The following is a 21,134-nucleotide window of genomic DNA, read 5'->3' on the forward strand; positions in this document are numbered from 1 at the left end:
CTGGACTTCTTACTAGCCACTCTCTCATGACTCCAGTCCTAATATTATCTATATTAAGCTTCCCCTGTTCAAGTTGCTGTGCAGTATTATCCCCCGATTGAACCCTGACTAACACATGCCACTTGGACAGCATGGCTTCCAATCTCTAAGACCAGACACCAAGCCAACATGTGGACTCCTCAGGCTCCAGTCATTAGTTTCGTCTCTTCTCTTTCTATCCTACCCCATAGGTGATCTCACCCAGTCAGTGTTATGGCTTTAAATGTCATCCATAGGTCAATGACTCCTGAGTTTATATCTCCAGTCCACACCTCCCATTAACTACAGGCTGGTATATAACAGATTGCTTATTGACATCTCCATTTGTGTATCTAATGGGCATCTCAAACTAAACACATCCAAAAACAAGCTCTTCTTCTTCCTTCTTCCCCCTCCATACTGTTCCTTCCATATTAACAGCATCTCCTTTCAATTGCTTAAGCCAAAAAAAAACACTTAACAATCATCTTTAAACCGTTTTTCTATCTTGTATCCCCATATTAAATCCATCAGCAAATCCTGTCTGCTTAATCTTCAAATAATATCCAGAATCCAACTGCTTCTCACCACCTCCATGACTACCACTGAGATCCAAATCACCACCATTCTTGCCTGGACTGCTGCAGAAACTTCCTGTCTGGACCCTCTGTTTCTCTTCTCATCTCCCCTCAGTATGTTCTCAAAAAGCAGCCAAGGTGATCCTGTTAAAACTAAGTTGACTTTCAGTTGCATCCATGATGAAGTAAGCCTATTATAGCCTGTCTCTCCCACTGATAACAACTAAAATCTCTGGATAAAATCCAACACACTAGAGGACTCTGAAAAGTAAATAAAAGCAGGTAGATCATGGCAGGAAGACAAAAGTGAAGAAGCAACCATGTTTTTCTTTCCCCTCTGCCCACATGGCAGGCCCCCGTGGTAAGGCTGTGAGTCATCAGCACAATCAACTATAACTTTAATAGAAATCCCATCTTTCCAGCCAGAGGAAGCAGGAAATGGGGCCACTGTGGACAGGAAAATATGAAGGGGTAATCTTCAGGTTTTCCTCTTTTCTCTCATAGGTTTGGCCTGAGAGCAGATTCCAGTCATGAAGCCATGCAGCAGCCATGATATGGCAGCAGAGACTCCAAGATAAAGCTGATATTTCTGGAAGGAGGAGCCAGGAAAACAGACCTCACAGAGGAAGGATTGAGAGAGGAAAGCTGGAGAAGGGGATTCTTCTATGTGTAACTCCACAACTCGTATAAGTCTTGGGCTGTCCCTTGAGCAACACATGCATGAAGAGATCCAAATAGCAAGCCAAAGCCTTGAGAACTGAAGTAAGATTGAAATCATTGCACATGTTTCAGACACACCCCTAAGTGGAACAGACACAGGACAGACACAAGTCAGCAAGCAAAGAAAGGCTTGGAAAATTGGACTAAGTTTGGAACCTCTTCCCGCAGATGGAGAACATTCAGTCTGAACCTAAGTAGGCAGATGCCCTACTAAAACAAACAAAACAAAACATAAACTTCTTCAGAAGATTTTAGCAGGACCAAGAGTCTATACATCATAATATTTAAAATGTCCCAGATTCAATCTAAAATTTTTTTGATATCAAGGAAGCAGGAAAATGTGACCAAGTTTTAAGGGGTAAAGAAAATCAACAGATGCCAATCCCAAGGTGATACAGATGTTGGAATGATCACACAAAGATTTTAAATTGCTATTATAATAGTGTTTCATTAGATAAAACTAAACACATTTGAAGTGAATTAAAAGGTAGGAAATCTCAGCACAAAATAGAAACTATAAAAACAGAACGAAATGGAAATGTTAGAACAAAAAAAAAAACACTGCATATAAAATTTAAAAACTATTAATGGGCTCTACAACAAAAAGGAGAGGACAAAAGAAAGTCAATAACTTGAAGACAGATCAATAGAAATTATCCAATATGAAAAATAAAGAGAAACAAATATTGAAAAAATATTTTTAAGTTAGAGAAAATGGGCTATTCAGCAAGAAGACATAACAATTCTAAATGCAGATGCACCTAATAACAGAGCTTCAAAACACGTAAACCACAAACTGATAGAACTGAAAATCAACATGGGCAAATCCACAATCATACTTGATTTAAACACTTTTTTCTCAGTAATCAACAGAATAAGTAGACAGAAAGTCAATGGGAATACAGAAGACTTGAGCCACACTATCAATGAACCTGACTTAATTGACATTTATAGAACATTCCACCCCAAAACTTAAAAAAAATACATATTCCTCTCAAGTGACAACAGGGAACATCTACCAAAATAGCCCATTTCTGGGCCACAAAACAAATCTTAACAAATTTAAAAAAGCCAACCCCATACAAAGCATGTTCTCTAACCATATGGTATTAAATCATAAATCAGTATCAGAAACATCTGGAGTATACCTCCAAATAGTTGAAAATCAAGCAGCACACTTCTAAATAACACAGAGACCAAAAAGGAAGTCACAAGGACAATGAGAAAATATTTCCATTGAATGACAATGGACACAGCATATCAAAATTTTAAGATCCGGCTAACCCAGTGCTTCGAGGGAAATTTACCACATTGGATACTTAAGTTAGAAGTAGGGTCTCAAATCAATTATTTAAGCTTCTCTCTTAAGAAAGTAGGAAAAGGATAGCAACATAAACATAGAGAAAGCAGAAGAAAGGAGATAAGAAAGATAAAAGCAGAAAACAGACATTGAAAAGCAGAATGACAACGTCAGGCAACTGAAAAGCTGGTTCTTTCTGAAGACTGGTAAGATGGGGAAACCCCCAGCCAAACTGAGCAAGGGGCAGGAGAAAGCAGACAAAAATTAGCAATATCGGGAGTGAAAAGAGGGACATCTCTACAGACACTGCAGATATTAAAAGGATAATAAAGGAGTATTACAAACAGCTCTATGCCCATAAATCTGGGAACTTGGAGGAAATGGATTAATTTCTTGAAAAACACAAGTTCCCAAATCTCATTCAAGATGAAATCAATAACCCAAATACAGGGCTGGCTTTATGGGCACGTGTGGTATTGTGATTTATAATAAAAAAATAGATATTTGGATTTGCCCCTTCCTGGCTTAGGGATCCTAAAACCCTTGGAATTTCCCAAGCGAGGAGAGTGATAAAGTTGTCTTTTGTTATGTTAGTAACCTGACTTTTAGGCTGTACCTAAGGAGAGAGGCTAGTTGCCAGGAGACCAAACCAGTGATTACAGGGTTGAAACTTCCCAGAGTCGGGATAGGGGCTGGAGGTTTAATGGATCAATCAGGACGAGGTACTGAAGCCTCCATAAAAACCCAAAAGGACTGGGTTCAGAGAGCTTCCGGGTTGGTGAACGCATGGAGATGTGGGGAGAGTGGCGAAGCCCTGTGCCCTAGCATCTCTTCCATCTGGCTGTTCCTGGGTTGCATCCTTTTATAACAAAACAATAATCTAGTAAAGAAAATGCTTCTCTGACTTCTGTGAGCTGCTCTTGCAAATAGAAGGGATCCAAAGAGGAGGTCGTGGGAAGCTTGAATCTATAGTTTAGCAAGGTTGCAGAATGCAAGGCCCAGATACAAAAACCAACTGCCTTTCTATGTCCAGGCAAAGAGCAGTTGGAAATTAAACATTCTTTATGTATCGTTTGCAATAGCACCCCCAAAGTGAAATGTTTTGGTATACATAAGCCTTTACGAAGTATGGGAAGGATCCATCTGTGTGCTGAAAATCACAAAACAACAATGAAAGATATCAAAGATGACAAATAAATGGACAGAGACGCTCTTCATGAACTGGAAGACTCAATATTGTTAAGAGGTAAATTGTCCCCCAAAATTCTCCCCCAAGGATCACATAGGGGTCAAATCCGTGGACTCTGGTGTGGGCAGAGCCACTATCAGGTGCTCCAGGTACCAGCTTTGTGGCCAGTGGTCCTAAATAATAGGCAGGAATTTTTCATGCTTTAACTCACTTCATTCTCTCAATAACATTATGTGGTAGGTACTTGTATTATTCTCTCTTAAGATATTTCATGATTATTTGACAGATGACAGAAGCAAGTCCCGGAGAGGCTGAGTGAGTGGTGGACACAAAGGCGCTCTGACTCCAGAGCCCATGCCGGTCACCACATAGTTGTTGTGTCAATCTCAATAAGCCTCTTGCCTCGTCTGTAAAGTGGGAAAACATTCCTTCCTTCAAAGAGTCGTTGCGGAGGTGACACACAGTGACAAAACTGAGGGGCTCAGCACCCAGCCTGGCGCACAGTGGGTACACAGCAAATGGCTACTGTTTTCATGATGGCAGTGGCGGTGGTTCTGGTTTTATGACTAATGGAGAGTAGCTGTGTTCAGCAGTTCTGCCAATCCGGTACCAAACATGGGCGGATGCTGAAGTGTCAGCAGACTCTTTTTAGCATCTTCTCACCGGCCTCTCCCATTCTGCATCCTGGGCTCAGACTCGCGGGGCCAGTGGTGGGGGTTTGCTGCCCTCTGCTGGCCACCAACCTTCCAGGAGGCGCTGCATGGGATTTTCCAACTACATTCCCCTAATGCTCTTGTGGGCAGTTTAGAATCTTTTAAAACAATTTTGTCCTCCAAAATCGTGCTTGCGACACAAATATTACAACAACGCATAGCATTTTTAACAAAGAAACCCACCCTCTCTCTCACCAGCCCAGCATAGCCCTGTTTACACCATTCTGTGTCTCTGTAAGTCTTTGTTCCCTACAGGCGTTCAAGAAACCACCACCTCACACAGGAAAAAGCCTCGGTGGGCTCTGAACCCTGAGGGCTTCAAACTGGGTGTGCTCCTTGGGGCTGAAAGGCCAGTTCTTCCCACAAGGCTTCATTTTCTGCCAACATTAAATATCTAACATATCCAAGGTATCTATTCGCTTACACAGTCAATAAATATTTACTATATTTACTATTAAATATATAAATATATTTACTATTAAATATTTACTATTTACTATATTCCCAGTGCTGTTCTAAGTGCTTGGGGGCCACCAATGAACAAAACAGACAAAGTCTCTGCTCCTGTGCACTTTTGTTTTCTTGTTTGGGAGAGTAAGAAGAAAGACTGGCAATAATCAAACAGAATAAATAAGTCAATTATTGAGTGTTAGAAGGTGTTAAGTGCCATGCAGAAGAAAAAGATCAGAACAAGATAGGCCTGACAAAGAATGTCCTGGGGATGGGAGGCCACAGTTGCCATTTTATAAAGAACCATCAAGGAGCCTCTTTGAAGGCAAGAAAAGACCCACAGGTAACAATGGAGCAAGCCTGAGACTGAGGGAAGAACATTCTGGGCAGAAGGAACAGCCAGTGCAAAGGCCCTGAGTTAATAGTGTTGCAGGGGTGTCCGGGGAGCAGCGGAAGGCCAGTGTGGTGGCCGAGAGTGAGATGACGTGAAAAGGGGGACAACAGGGTCAGGTGGTACAGGACCCTGTTGGGCATCCTGAGGACTATGTCTTACTCTGAACAAAATGGGGAATCACCAAAGCATTTGAACAGAGGAGTGACAGGCTCCAACTTCCTATTTTAAGGGGATCACTCTAGGTGTTGAAAATGGAGCAGAGGGGAGCAGGGCAAGCAGAGAAACCACATGCCAATCTTACCTGTTTTATAAATAAATACATATGTGTATACAGTTACAGAGTTACATACTTATAGCTTTATATAGCTGTTTTCCTGTTGTGATTTAGGGAAATGGTTCTAGTGCCAAAAAAAAAAAAAAAAAAAGTCAAGAAGGGGGCACCTGGGTGGCTCAGTCGGTTTAAGCATCTGACTCTTGGTTTCGGCTCAGGTCACAGTCTCATGGTTTGTGAATTCCAGCCCCATGTCAGGCCCTGCACTGGCAGCTCGGAATCTGCTTAGGATTCTCTCTCTCTCCCTGTCTCTCTCTGCTCTCCCCCCTTGCACTGTCTCTGTCTCTCTTGCACTGTCTCTGTCTCTCTCCAAATAAATAAATAAACTTTAAAAAAATGAGTAAAAGAAAAATTTTCCAAACCATTACTAAGGTCCGATTCTGAAATTAGAGGCCCTGTATTAATTGATGAGCTGACCCAGAGTGGCCACAGGCAACAGCAAAGCCACCAGGGAAAGCCACCTGCAGGAAGGCACATGGATAGGGTTTAGGAAGAAACTACGGGGATTCTTGCAGTTCCTGTAGGGAAGCCTGTGAGAGCGAAGGTGGGCAGGCCTGGGAACGGCTGTACTGACTGCATGGGCCCTGCAGGGCCCTGTCCTGGATGCACTGGGGACAGCACAGTGGGTCATCCAGCTCCTCCCGGCTGCTCAGACCTCACTCCTCTCACCTAGGGTACTGAGTCATGCCCAAGTTTTATAAAAGCCAAAGAAAGTGTCACGCGGCTAGAAAACCCTTAAAGATCGGTGTCCCAGCACCAAGACATGGTGTTGATTCAAAAACTAAAAAGTGTGGAGACCAGCAGAGATGATGGACGACGCCCAACTTGAACGGGCTGTGCGGGCAGTGGGCAAGTAGCCTGGGTCTCCAGGGTGGGGTAAAGCATCTCTCTCACTCAATTAGGTCTCGAAGACTTCCTGGAAGAAGTGACCTCTTAGGAGCATTTCACGTTGCAAGAGAGATGTGGGTTATTAAGTGCACATTCCTGACACTGGGTGTGGCCTTCAAAAGATATGGGAGCAGGAGGGGACAGGACCAAAGAGGGGGATGAATGACAGCACCCAAGACAAATGGGTGTGGAAGGAGATAATTGGAGTTACCTGGGAAGCCCTGGAAACGGCATTTTACAAGCTGTCTGCTGAGACAGGAGGAGAAATCACAGCCTCCCTCTGACTAGTTCACAAAGGCTTCCTGGAAGAGGTGGCCAGCCATTTAGGAACATTCCAGGGAAAGGTGTGACCAGAGAGGAGGCTTGGGAACCTATAGGGCTCAGTGGCAGTAAAAGAGAAGGAGGCCGGTGAAGGGAGGTCGACCCTCACCCCAGAGTTGGTCCCATAAGCAGAGGTGGTTATGGGTAATGAGTAGAACCAGGCATGGGTCTATGGCTTCTCTGTCCCTTTCTTGGTAGAACCAGACAGCAAAGACCCAGGTCCCATGGGTCTACGTAACCCCCCACCCCGCCCCAACCGGGGCAGCTATGCCAGACTGGCCTGGTGGCTCCAGTCCAAACCACCATGCAGACAGACTTCTCCAGCAGCCCCGGCCAGCCCTGGGCTTGGCTGCCAGCTACAGCAATGCAAACTTTGCCCAGTTCCCATGCACACATCCCTATGCCAGGCTGGAGGCTGGCCTCACTCCTGAAACACTCAAGCCCTTGTTCCCCACATCTCCTGAGTCCCCCAGCATCCCCTTCCCCATCCTCAGTGCCCAGGCCCAATTCGAGGTGGAGGTTTGGGAGGGGTGTGTGTGTGTGTGTGTGTGTGTGTGTGTGTGTGTGTGTTGGAGGCATGGGGAGCAGCTGACTCAGGAGCCTCCCTCTGGGACAAAGCCTCCACTCCCTCCTGGCCCCCTGCCCCCATGGAGAGGCAGAAATGGATCTAGGTCCATCCTTTTCAACAAGCTGAAGGAGAGTAGAGGCTTACTAGAGTTGAGAAGAGTTTTGTGGGCTTTCCAAGCTGGCTGAGCAGAAAGTCCACCCACCTTCCACCTCCCACACCTGCCCATCCTCCCTCCCCCTGGCCCCCCACCATGTTCAAAGGGCCCAAATCCTTTTTGGCCTACACACCAGATCCAGGTCTACACAACAGGCAGTCAGGAGCTTACTGTCCAAGGTGCCAGAATACATCCCTGGACCCAGGACAGCAGCACCCCCACTAAGGCGGGGGGGTGGGTGGAATCAGCCCCTGAACTCCTCTCTCCGCCCCCAGACTCCACCTCCAATTTTTATACTAGTGAAATCAGGTTAAAGGAAACATTAAAAGCAGCCTTGAAAGGGTAAAGAAGTCATAAATGTGCAGAGGAGGTGAAGACCATGGGTGGGGCAGGAAGTACACCCACTCTCTGCTGGGTGCAGGGGTGTGGTAGGGGCATTCCCGATGGGAAGCAAATCTGAAGATCTTTTGGGGCCAGCCGGTAAAGCTGCCTGCTCCTCCCCACCAGCTGCCCAAAGTCTCTCTGCCCTCCTGAAAGAACACATGGGGGGTGTGGAGATAAAGGGCAATCAGCCTGGTCCTGGGTAAAGACTTGGGGGGGGGGGCATCTGTGGAGATGAGAGCAGGCCCAGGACAGACCTTCAGGCACCTGAGGGAGGATGCAAGCAGTGGCAATGATTGGCTCTGGGAGGCTCCCTGGAAGGGTTGTCACCCCTCCAAGGAAATTCCTCTGCCCTTCTTCCCTTCTTCTAGAAGCTCCTAACACCTCGGGTGCCTAGCTGGCCTCCCTGGGGGCAAAGACCACATCCTCCAGCTTTGTGCTCAATGAACCTTAAAAGAATAGCAATCATTATCCTAATAAGTGGCTCCAGGATAAACAGGAAAGTAGGGACGTTAGGAGGAGCTAGGCTCCCACAGCCCCTAGGAGCCAGAAATCACGATGTCCTCTGAACAGAAAAAAGCCTCTTTCCCGCCCCCATCTCTAAAGGTTTCTCTAGGGATGACAGTGACAAGATGCGCCCCTCCTCTGGCTGGTAGTCTTGGCAGGAAGAGAGACTCAGAGAACCCGTTTCTTCTTAAAGAGCCAAGAGAAGGTGCCCAGAGCAAGTTCGCAGAAGCCAGGTTATCCCAGGATTGGCTTCTTCCCTCCTTGCCGTCCCTTGGGAGAAAGTGGCTAAGAGGGAAGGTTCCCCATTATCCGCAAGTGGCCATTATTGTGGCCACTGAGAGTTGAGTGGTTTGCAAATTGCTGGGTGAGAAGCAAAGGCTCTGAAACAGAGCCTCTGGGCCGGAATCCAGAAGGTTCTAAGAGACCATGTGCTCTAGCCCTCTGTCCTGCAGGGAGCATGGTCAAAACGGTCCCACAGATCTGAACCACGTTCCAGCCAATCACGCCTGGGTGGGTTCGACTTGCCCAATCCATCACAGTGATTTACTTGAGAACGTGTCCTGCGTGGAGCCCAGAAGGACAGAGGTAATGCGTTCGTGGGATCTCGCCCCAACTGGGGCCCTAGACCTCCCCGCCTTGAGACAGCGGCCACGGCCTCGACCCCAACGCCAGCCACCTCAGACAGTTATGGAGTTCAAATCCGTCTCCAAGTGTGGGTTGGGGCCATCTGAGACTGAGAGAAAATTAATTACTTAATGTACATAAACGAGCTTTGAAGATGAAAAGTGCAAACACAGTGTCCCTAATAACATCTTCAATACTTTTACGGAGGCCCCGAGTCGCCGCTGAGCTCACCTTTAAGATGAGTCTTTGGGGAGTTGCTGGCAAACTCCCCAAGCTAATAAACAACATAAAATGGCTTTTCACTCCTTTTATGCAGCCAACCCCAGCTCTCCCCACCAATAAAAGGACCAGGGAGGATCAGAGAGGCCAGAGGATCCTAAGCAGCGCACCGAAGACTTGGCTCATTCCCGCGGCACTCAGCCTCTGCTCAGACCCACACGATGTCCTGCCGCTCCTACCGGATCAACTCAGGATGTGGGGTCACCAGGACCTTCAGCTCCTGCTCGGCTGTGGCCCCCAAAACTGGCAACCGCTGCTGCATCAGCGCGGCACCCTACCGAGGGGTGTCCTGCTACCGGGGGCTGACGGGCTTCGGCAGCCGCAGCCTCTCCAACCTGGGCTCCTGCGGGCCCCGCATGGCCGTGGGCGGCTTCCGCGCCGGTTCCTGCGGCCGCAGCTTCGGCTACCGCTCCGGCGGCGTGTGCGGGCCCAGCCCGCCCTGCATCACCACCGTGTCGGTCAACGAGAGCCTCCTCACGCCCCTCAACCTGGAGATCGACCCCAATGCGCAGTGCGTGAAGCACGAGGAGAAGGAGCAGATCAAGTGTCTCAACAACCGGTTCGCTGCCTTCATCGACAAGGTCAGTGAGGCCTGGGATGATGATCCAGAGAAGGCCCTGGCCTGCCCTCCCCTCGGGAAGGTCCCCGTGTGTTGGGGAGACAGCATGGAGCCAGGTTTGAGACAGAGGCCAACATAGGCAAAGGCCTATGCAGCCTATGTTGCAGGCCAACATAGGCAAAGGATCGGTTTCTGTCTCTTAATTCCAACAAAGTGCAACCGAGGGCCCAGTGTGGTCCAGAAACGGAGTCTGTGATCTAAAGTGTGTGTGTGCTTCTGGAGACAAGACAACACAGGAATATCAGAGGTGCCCCCCCAAAACTGGATTGGGCACTGGCTGCTGCGAGAGTGGAGAAAAGGGGGAGAGTTAAAGAGTAAAAGGCATATGGCTCCCCGCCAGGCAGCTCGGGGGAAGTGGGGGCGGGGGCACGGCTCGCAGCCACACCACCTCCCTATCTTTGCTCTGCCTCTCGGCAGCGTGAGACCTCGGGCTTGTGACTTGTCTGTATAACAGAACCAGCCTCACATGCTTGCTGTGAGCATTGATGGGTTCGTGCTTGAAAAACGCTGGCATGTAGTAGGTGCTCAATGAACATTCGCTGTTAGCATTATTCTCCCAGGACGATAGTGGACGAGGGAGTGTGACACTTAACCAGCCAAGGTTGGCACAGCCGCCTTCATGGATGGAAGGCTGGGAATGTGGAAGAGGGGCACCCAGTCTGGTGGGAGGAACGCCACAGATGCCATGAGGCTGCCTCCCAAGAAAGCCACCCATGCCCCTCCCTTTGTGCTGGCCCCTCTGTCCATGTGGCCTCACTCTGGCAGAATAGATGGGACCCAGCTCTGGGGTTGGAGTCAGGGGATCTTAGTGAGTTTAGTTCATCCTCAGAATGACCCAGTGGGGTAGGTATTATTATCTCCATTTTGCTTAATGTTTGTTTATTTTGAGAGAGAGAGCATGCTCAGGCAGGGGGGGGGGACATAGAGAGAGGGAAAGAGAGAGAATCCCAAGCAGGCTCCGCACTGTCAGCACACAGCCCAACGTGGGGCTCGAGCCCACAAACCATGATATCATGACCTGAGTTGAAACCAAGAGTTGGATGCTTAAGCAACTGAGCCACGCAGACGCCCCTTCATTTTTTTTTTTTTTAAATATCAAATTGAAGCTGAGACAGTTTAGAGGAGTTCTTAGGCATACTATGGTGGGGCAGGCAAAGGAGACTCCAGAGACAACAGACCCCGACTCTCACTTACCTTTGTGGGGCAATGAGCTAGGCATCCCAGTGTCCCCCATCTGTACTAGAAGGGTTATAATATCTGCCCCTCCCGAAGGGTTGTGAGAATGGAATGTAATTGATAGACGGGTAGGTAGAGACCGATAGAGATACATACACAGTTGACTCTTGAACAGCACGGGTCGGAATTGAACAGATCCGCTTATAAGAGGATTTTTTCTGATAAATACAATGCAGTGCTGTAAATGTATCTTCTCTTCCTTGTGATTTTCTTAGTAACGTGTTATCTCTAGCTTACTTTGTCAGAAGAATACAGTATTTAACACAGAAACAAAATACATGTTACTCGACTATTCACATTATCAGTAAGGCTTCCCATCAAACAGGAGGCTAAGAGTAGTTAAGTTTTGGGGCGCCTGGGTGGGGCAGTCGGTTAAGCGTCCGACTTCAGCCAGGTCACGATCTCGCGGTCCGTGAGTTCGAGCCCCGCGTCAGGCTCTGGGCTGATGGCTCGGAGCCTGGAGCCTGTTTCCGATTCTGTGTCTCCCTCTCTCTCTGCCCCTCCCCCATTCATGCTCTGTCTCTCTCTGTCCCAAAAATAAATTAAAAACGTTGAAAAAAAAAAAAAAACTAAAAAAAAAAAAAAAGAGTAGTTAAGTTTTAGGGGAGTCAAAAGTTATATGCAAATTTTCAACTGTGTGGGGGCGGTGAGGGGAGGTGTCAGTGCCCCTAACCCCTGCATTGTTCCAGGTCAACTGTAGATATAGACAGATGTGTGTGTGTGTGTGTGTGTGTGTGTGTGTGTGTGTGTGTGTGTATCTTAGCATGGGCCCTAGCACCACACATTAAACTTTCAATAAGTGTTGCATAAATTAATAAATGAGGAACTGCTAATTATAGTCATGGTTAAATTAGTTGAGCATTTACCATGTGTCAAAAATGTTCTAAGCACTTTGCATGTATTAACTTGTTCAGTCTTTACAACTCTAAGGGAGGCACTATTATCATCTCTGGTTTAGAAATGAGAAAACAAAGCCCCAAAAGGTTAGAGGATCTGCCCACTTAAAGTGGCAGACCTGGACTTGAACCAGACCTCTGGCCTCAAGCCCCAGGGCGCTTTCCCCCATACCCACAGTGCCTCCTGGAGGCCGGGAGCGGGTCCCCTTGAGTCACAGAGACTCAACCCCATGCTTGGCCCTTGGCTGGCCCTGGCTATTCAGTGCGGACCAAGGGCAGAAAGATCGCCAGGGCACCAGGCACCTCCTGGGTTCCCCCTGAATCCCATCCTCACACCCTGGGCGGCAGGTGCGCTTCCTGGAGCAGCAGAACAAGCTTCTGGAGACCAAGTGGCAGTTCTACCAGAACCAGCGCTGCTGTGAGAGCAACATGGAGCCCCTGTTCAATGGCTACATCGAGACGCTGAGGCGGGAGGCCGAGTGCGTGGAGGCCGACAGCGGGAGGCTGGCCTCGGAGCTCAACCACGTGCAGGAGGTGCTGGAGGGCTACAAGAAGAAGTGAGTGCGGCCGGGCTGTGGGAACACAGGGAGAGTAGGAAGGCTCCATCCTCAACCTTGCTGAAGCAGCTTAAGAATCCTGCCTGTCTAGCAGCAGGGGCTGTCTGGAACCTGAGGAAGGGACTGCCTGGGTTTCTTCCGATTCTTTGGCCCCTCTCTACACCTTGGAGGCCCTGTGGAGCTTAGAGCTGCTTTCACGGGGAGTGAGGAGAGGAAACCCAATGGAGTTCTACAGTTTTCTGTGCTCCTACCCACCCCAGCTGGCGTTATGATGTTCGCTCTGTGTTCTCACTGCCCAAGGCACTGGCTCTCTTTGGCTCTAGGATTCACAGAGGGAACAGAGTATGCATTCCCTGATCTCATCCCAGACACAGCAGGACTGGGATGGATTGAGCCAGGCTGGGACAAGGGCTAGCCCAAGTGAAATAATGCACAAACTAGACCATGGAAAGGAAAAGATAACGTTCACAGGGACAATCCCTTTTGAGCCCTGGAAGAGCTTGCCTGGAAGCTGGGATAGTATCCAAGCCCCAACCCCTCAGCTGTGACCCCTCTCTACCCTCCCAAATCCAGGTATGAAGAGGAGGTGGCTCTGAGAGCCACGGCAGAGAACGAGTTCGTGGTTCTGAAGAAGGTGAGAGGGCTGATCATGGAGCAGGGAGGGAGGGGACCCATCTGGCCAGCCTCCGTCGGGGCACGGTCACCACACTGACCGCAGAGGCCTCCCACACACACACACCCTCCCTTTCCCTCCACCACCAGGACGTGGACTGCGCCTACCTGCGGAAATCAGACCTGGAGGCCAATGTGGAAGCGTTGGTGGAGGAGTCTAGCTTCCTGAAGCGCCTCTACGATGAGGTAAGGGGGCCCCTACCGACCAGCCAGGGCAGGTAGAGGGGAGGTGGGGGACCTGAGAAAGAGGGGAGACAGTGCACCGTGTGCACGTGTTTTCCCGATGTGGGTGATGTACGCACGAGAGAACATGCACACACATCCGAGAGAGCCATGTTGCACGGCTGTGACAGACACGGGTATGTATGTACCCAGGGAGAGCCTGGCACGCATGTTTCAGGGCCGAGGAGAGTGTGTGCATGCTTGGGCTTCTCCACGTCTGTGGAGTTGTTGTTGCAGTGTGTGCCCGTGTGCTGGTCTGGGGGCGTGTCAGTCTGTACATGGATATGAAAGTACATATGTGAGGGTGGCGGTGGTCAGGGTGGGTCTCCGGTTAGAGAAGGGGTCTTAATGAATGGACAGATCACTGGTCTCGGCATTCAAACCCCAGCTACCCAGCTGGGTGACTTTGAGTCAGGTCTTTTCCACATGCTGGGCTTCAGTTTTCCCATTTGTTAAGTCAGGGGCTGTCCCCAGCTCCTCTTTGGGGCCCCTCCCAGCTTTCTTGTTTTATGACGTACCTGTGTGTGAATGAAGGGGGGAAAGGGAAGCACGTGGAGCAGGAGTCATGTAACATGCATGACCAGTGCCCCCTCCAGAGAGTGGACACTGCCCCTAAGGGTGGAGCCCATGGCCCAGACCAAGCACCAGACCCAAACGCATTGACTGTTGGCCCCCAGGAGCTCCAGGTTCTCCATGCCCACATCTCAGACACCTCGGTCATCGTCAAGATGGACAACAGCCGGGACCTGAACATGGACTGCGTTGTGGCCGAGATCAAGGCTCAGTACGATGACATCGCCAGCCGCAGCCGGGCTGAGGCCGAGTCCTGGTACCGCAGCAAGGTGAGGGGCAGAGGACACCTGCCTTCTGGACGTGACAGTGGGCAGGTTGCCAGATATATGTTAAAGAAGGCCTCTGCTGTCTGGGGATTTTGATTTGTAGGGATGGTAAGAGGACAGACATGTCTCAGTTTGGATGGCAGAGCAGGGCTGCCATGTATAGTTGCACAGGCTGAGCACTGTACAACCTACCCAACCATCTGTGGTGTCTGAATGGGTGGGAACCTCCATCCTGAGCCTCAGGAGCACCTCTGCTTCCCCCCAGTGCGAGGAGATGAAGGCCACGGTGATCCGGCACGGGGAGACCCTGCGCCGCACCAAGGAGGAGATGAACGAGCTGAACCGCATGATCCAGAGGCTGACCGCTGAAATCGAGAATGCCAAGTGTCAGGTATGGTATGAGAGGGTTGGGGGGGGGTGGGGTGAGGGGTGTAGATCACAGTCTGCACAGGCAGACTGCAGCACCAGGCACCTTGCCCCCAGGAGGGCAAAAGCCTGGCCCAAATGAGGCCTCACAGCGTGCCTGTGAGGAAGCAGAGACCCAAGCAAATCACACAGCACTTGAAGCGGGAGAAGCCATATCACTGATGTCACCACCCCCCTCCCCTTGGCCACTCAGCAACCACCACCAGGGAGAGAAGGTGAAAGCTCCCATCTCTTTCCTCATGTCCCAGGTCTCATTAAATACCTGGTCGTACGTAGTTAACCTAACTTCTCTCTGGACCCTGCTCTCCTTGCCCCTGCTCCCTCAGTCCAGGTGAGCCGAGCTGTGCCTTCTCTGTCTCATCCTTGCCCTCACATCTCCTTCCTCATAGCGGGCCAAGCTGGAGGCCGCCGTGGCCGAGGCAGAGCAGCAGGGCGAGGCGGCCCTGAGCGACGCCCGCTGCAAGCTGGCCGAGCTGGAGGCCGCCCTGCAGAAGGCCAAGCAGGACATGGCCTGCCTGCTCAAGGAGTACCAGGAGGTGATGAACTCCAAGCTGGGCCTGGACATCGAGATCGCCACCTACAGGCGGCTGCTGGAGGGCGAGGAGCACAGGTAGGGCTAAGGAGGATCTGGCCCATAGGAGGCCCTGGTCCCCTGGGAGGGGGCTTCCCTCAGCCCAAGTGTGAGCTACATCTCTACCCACTGCTAGGACAGCTCAAGCTTTGAGAATAGTCATAATTTATCAGACACTTACTATGCGTCGGCCTATGCTAAGTGCCCCTTGTAATCTTCACAATCCAATGAGGTAGGTGTCACTTTTCACATCCAAAGACGAGGAAATAAGGCTCAGTGTGCAGTGACTTCCTCGTGGCCACAGGTAATAAGTGCAAGAGGCAGGACGTGTGGCCAAGTCAGGTGCCTCTCAAACCCAATTTTTCCAGAAGCTTCCTACACGGGGCTTGGGCACCATAAGGACAATGCACTCCGTATGTACTAGCTCTTCACTGGCACAAAGCCCTTCCACACACACTGCTGCATTTGATTGGACTCTCCTTCCTGTGAGCCTGACCAGCACTAATGGTGAGGGGTCGCTCAGACTGGCAGCAGCCGGCAGAGTTCATCATGGCGCCCACCTCTGCTGGAAATCAGAAGGCCTTGTCTCTGTGCTCAGAGAACGGTTAGAGAGAGAAGGTGATTGCGAAACGTAGACTATGGGGAGCCCTCCCTGCCTCTCGGGCGGCAGGATCCGGACATAAGAGGGCCTTCTCTGTCCCTGCCTCAAGGACTCCAGCTCCGGGTCCAGTACTCACCAAGTTTTCTTTCCCTACAGGCTGTGTGAAGGTGTGGGCTCCGTGAATGTCTGTAAGTATCTCCTTGAACATCCTCCAAAAAAAATGGCTTTGTGAACGGGCAAAGCTGAACCTGGAATGCTTTCCCGACAGGGAGGGGGTTGTCTCTTCCGCGGGCTCCTCACTAGGGAGCTCCTCCGGAGTTAGGGATGGACGCATTGAGCGCCCTCAACTGGTGGCGATGTGAACTGCAGGCCATGGAAATGGGGGTCCTCCCCCAGGAAAAGGGGGTCCTGGATGGGGGTCCTCGCTTTGCCCCTCTGGATGGGGGTCCTCGCTTCCTCCCTGTCCCAGCCCCCTAGAAGGACTGAGATGCTGAGAGGAGCCGGACCTCAGTCATTAACCAGTAAACTTCCTTCCGGAGGAGGAAGCTCCTGCTATGCGGAAGTCCCTTGGTTGGTGAGGTCAGGGCAGGCCACTCACCCTCTGTGTCCCCTCTGTCCCCACAGGCGTCAGCAGCTCCCGTGGCGGAGTCTCCTGCGGGGGCCTCACATGCAGCACCACCCCGGGGCGCCAGATTGCCTCTGGCCCTGTGGCCACCGGAGGTAGCATCACGGTGATGGCGCCCGACTCCTGTGCCCCCTGCCAGCCCCGCTCCGCCAGCTTCAGCTGCGGGAGCAGCCGGTCTGTCCGCTTTGCGTAGAGTCCCCGGCCGCCTGCGTTCCCGTCCCCGGAGCTCGGGATGGTGTGTGAATGGAAATCGTGTGCTTGCTTCCGGAATCTTCCACATGTTCCTACAGGGGGAAAGACCCTCGGCCGCACTCTGCCACCTGCTCGTTTTAGGGAGTTGTTTCCTGGTTCTCCTCCGGCCTTCAGTTAGAGAGTCATTCCCAGCCCTTCCCATACCTCCAATCTGATTCCAAAATACCCGGGGCCAAACCACCCGTACTATTCTCCGACCTCTATGGGACACTACCAATCACCCAGGGTGGCTGGACTTCATGGGAGCTTGACCTTCCCCTGAGACAAGGAGTGAGCCTGACATCCAGCCAAGTGTCCCACAACCTGAGAATCTGAGACCAAGTTCTCCCTCCCAGCAGCTACCCCCTCCTGGCAGGGAGGTCTGCGGGAAGCACTTGCCCCAAGGGTTATTTCCCTTTGAGTTTTGCTTGTCTCTCTAACTGACTGCCTTCTTCGGGTTAACCTGTCCCAGCCAAACTCCTCAGGTGACCTCCCAGTTGAGGGGCCCATTACAGAGGGGAAATCTTTTTGATTTGGGACAGGTCTTGCTATTCATTGCACCTGTATACATTTCAAAGAAAACTCCAAGGTTGTTCCAGATCTCCCCCTGCCGGTGCAGGAGGGGGTCTGTCCAATGCAGAGCCGGTGGGATGGAGAAGGTGAGGCCACTTCCTGAGTCTCCCTCTTGTTATGACTGTCTGTGGGTGCTTGCCTTCTGGGTTGTCTCAGCCTGTGTTTCAATAAATGCTGCTTCCATGCAAGAATATGTAGTCTTGCGAATGACAGTGACTCCGCCCCACCCCCACCCGTGAGACAGCCCGGTCTCCAGGGGGCCAATCCTTTCCAGCCCCAGAGCAACGTTTCCCTAGCCCTCCAGTGATTTTGCCTCTTCTCCTCCGCTTCCACAGCCTGATTCCAGCTCATTCCTCCTCAGTCCAGTCAGGCCTGGACCACAGCTCCAACTCCCCCCTTGGCCTTTTGCTGTCTGCCCCCACCCACCAGGACCCAGCAGCCAGAATCCCACCCCAAATTCATTGTTCTCACCTCCCGCCACCTGGTTCAAACCACTTCCCAGCATGCATTTGAGATCCTTATGCTAAGCGCAGGCTCCCTCTTTCTCCTCTTTCCACACCTGCTCCTCAGCCCTGGGCAAGCTGGCCCTTCCCAGTGCTAATCTTCCCAGATGCCAGCTCCATCCCACAGAGACAAGCCTACCCTCTAAGCCACCCCTGACCATCCTACCTGGACACAGAGGCCATCCCACGCCTCTCCTCCCTTTGCCCAGTGCTCTCTGCTCTCGCCCTTTCTACCCTCCATCCCCCACACACCACCCTCCTACCCCTGCCCCACACCGTCTCCCACTCCGAGGATGTCTGGTTCTGACTTTGTGGCTCAGGGCCAGGGAGGTCACTGCGTGTATCTGGAGACTGGATCAAGCTGTGAAAGTTCCTTGAGGGCAGGAAGGATCTCCTCCTAGCTCTGACCCCCAGCTAAGTCCCAGGATGGGGCTCCAGGATATGTCAGGCCAGGGATGGTTGGATGAACTCAGGCAGCTGATAGAGCAGAAGCCACGTGGACTCACTTCCATGTCGCCATTAGGAAAACAGATTGGCTATCACCATACCCACCTGCCAGTCCCTCTGCTCCTCCACCCCCCAGTCTTTCCCTGGGAGGAGAAGTTGAGGCTCTGTGTGCTCTGATGAATGCTCACTTCAGACCCAAAGGGTTGCAGATCCACTGAGCAGGCGGCTGGTCCCTTCTGAGTGCTCAGGCTGCTGCCATTTGAAGTTTGCCCGCTGACACTGGGCAGGCCTCCTCCAAGTTTCCCACTGGCCTCCCTCCTTTCACTCCCTGGGCCTCAAGGGCATGCTCATAACCACAACAGGGCAACGTTCAATGTAGGGCACATCATTCATCCACAGGAAAGGTTAAAACTCAGGAGCTGAAAATCAAAACCTGAGTGTGAACTCTGCCATGTCTCAGTGAGACATCGGGAAGGAAGTGGCCCCCATGCTTTTTGCATCAGTCCCGGGGGACTGTGCGATGAGCCCTCGCTGGTTCTGTTAGCTCCTGTGGTTCTGGGTTACCCGAGTGAGTCTGTGCTTGGGGAAAACACTTTGATGTTACTATAGGTCTGGGACAAGCATAACCAAGGTGCCAAATCTGATTAGCCCCAAAATAGGACATTATGCACTGAAAAAGTCAAACAACCACAAACTGGGAGATATTAACAAGTTTTTTAATAAATTTCTGTGCTTTGTGTGCAAAGACCAGTCAACTGACTCATCCAGCCAGAGCTGCCGGTGCTTATAAGAATGAAACCTCCCCTCCCCACTCCAGCCTTCCCTTGCAGCCAACAGCAAAAATGCCAAGCAAACTCTAGTTCAAAGGATTCTGTGGCTCCCATAGCCCTATCCTGATAAAAGAACAAAGCAAAGGATATAATCCCAGGGCAACTAAGGATTAAAGTTTTATTAGAAAAAAAATTAAGAAACTCTTTTAAATGTTTATTTTATTTTTGAGAGAGAGAGAGAGGGGGAAGGTGGGAGGGGCAGAGAGAGAAGGAGACAGGATCAGAAGCAGACTCCGCGCTGTCAGTGAAGAGCCCAATGTGGGACTTGAACCCATGAACCCTGAGATCATGACCTGAGCCAAAGACAGATGCTTAACTGACTGAGCCACCCAGGCAACCCCCAAAAAAAATTTTTTAAGGAGAAGTCAAGTGGTCTGAAATCAAGAGATCAGGTAAATTCCAGAGGGAGTGGCCCAAACAATAAAGTTGGCCCATGTAGGTGATTCCAGAGTTCTTTCCTGGGCTCCTTTCCCCTCGAAACTCCAAAATCAGACATTCTGTTTGTATTCTACACTTATTCAAATAGTCAATGCCCCCCCACACACAAAATACAAGAATCTCCAAAGGAAGATGGAAGTATGGATTATAGTCCTTTCCAAAAAAGTCAGGTCAGTTTGGGCTTTGGCGTTTCTCCTTTGCTCTCTGAGGCCACACGCTCTCCTCTGCCCAGTCTCAAACACCCTCCCCTTGCACCTGCTTCACAACACTCACTCCCAGGTCGGCTCCTTCCACCAGCCCAGTATCTCCAACTTCCCTGCTTTTGGTCTTTGGGATCCCAGGAAATACAGATGAGTGCTATCATTCACCTGAACAGACACACAGTGAGATATGTAAATTCACCACGTGATCAAGGAAATGGCTAACTGTATCAGTCTTTGTAATGGACACTGGAAATGGCTATCAGGGAATTACTCCCTGTCCGCATCTGCATGCCACTGCCACGCTCTGGGAACGTGGACTCTGAGAAGACACTGTATTGAGTGTTTTGTTCGTTGTAAACTAGAGCAGCGAGGACATCTAACGAGGTTCTGCTCTCTTGGGGTCGGGAGACTTGCACTGGGGAGAGGCTGAGTTCACAAGTGCCTCACACCACTTTGCTGCCCCTCCTCCAACCCTCACCACACCCCCTTTGGGCCCCCTGGAGATCCCTGCCTACTTCCACTTTGTTCAAAAACCAAAGGGTCCCCCAACAGGCCCACTCTTCCTCTCTTGGTGCTGTTGGATGGGGGCATTGAGAGGTGGGAGGTGAGAAGCCAGGGGATGGAGCGGGATAGAGGCAGCACTCAGAAGAATGAGCTTTAGCATTAAAAAAAATGGAGAAAACAGGGGCATCTGGGTGGCTCTGTCGGTTAAGGGTCCGACTTCAGCTCAGATCATGATCTCATGGTTCATGGGTTCAAGCCCCACCTTGAGCTCTGTGCTGGCAGCTTGGAGCCTTGGAGCCTGCTTCGGATTCTGTGTCTCCGGCTCTCTCTGCCCCTCCCCCACTCACACTCTGTCTCTCTCTCAAAAATAAATAAACATTAAAAAAAATTTTTTTTTAATGGAGAAAACACCAGGGACACGAAAATGTGTACACAGGCCTCCACCACCACCACCAGAAAGGAAAGGCAGACCCCTGCTCCCACCCCCTGTTCTGCCACTTGGGACTCCTTTTCCTCCTCAGAGCAGATCTAGTGGCCCTTTGAACCTGATTTTACCTCCACTCAAACTTGGTGGGCCCCAGACCGTGGTGTGCCAGGGGGCAGCCCCTGTGGGACGCTCCAAGGCCAGGAGGCAGAGGCTAGGGGAGCATATATATATATGTACTAAGAAAGATCTTGGTCCTCTCCGGGGCCCACATGTGTCCCAGAGGACAGACTCTGAAGGCA

At 50.8% G+C, this 21,134-nt stretch overlaps 1 protein-coding gene across 1 annotated transcript; it reads left to right on the forward strand.

Moving 5' to 3' along the window:
• Positions 1-9,489: 9,489 nt before the first annotated feature.
• LOC109249149 (keratin, type II cuticular Hb5) lies at positions 9,490-17,672 on the forward strand. Its single transcript, XM_019419447.2, has 9 exons — positions 9,490-9,996; positions 12,515-12,723; positions 13,297-13,357; positions 13,486-13,581; positions 14,295-14,459; positions 14,722-14,847; positions 15,272-15,492; positions 16,211-16,242; positions 16,679-17,672. Exons 1-9 carry the CDS (start codon positions 9,577-9,579, stop codon positions 16,870-16,872), a joined length of 1,524 nt encoding a protein of 507 aa, XP_019274992.1. The 5' UTR covers positions 9,490-9,576; the 3' UTR covers positions 16,873-17,672.
• The last annotated feature ends 3,462 nt before the right edge of the window (positions 17,673-21,134 follow it).

The sequence above is a fragment of the Panthera pardus genome, unplaced genomic scaffold, assembly GCF_024362965.1.
Source record: "Panthera pardus isolate Hobbes unplaced genomic scaffold, ASM2436296v1 HiC_scaffold_6, whole genome shotgun sequence".
NCBI classification, from domain to species: domain Eukaryota; kingdom Metazoa; phylum Chordata; class Mammalia; order Carnivora; family Felidae; genus Panthera; species Panthera pardus.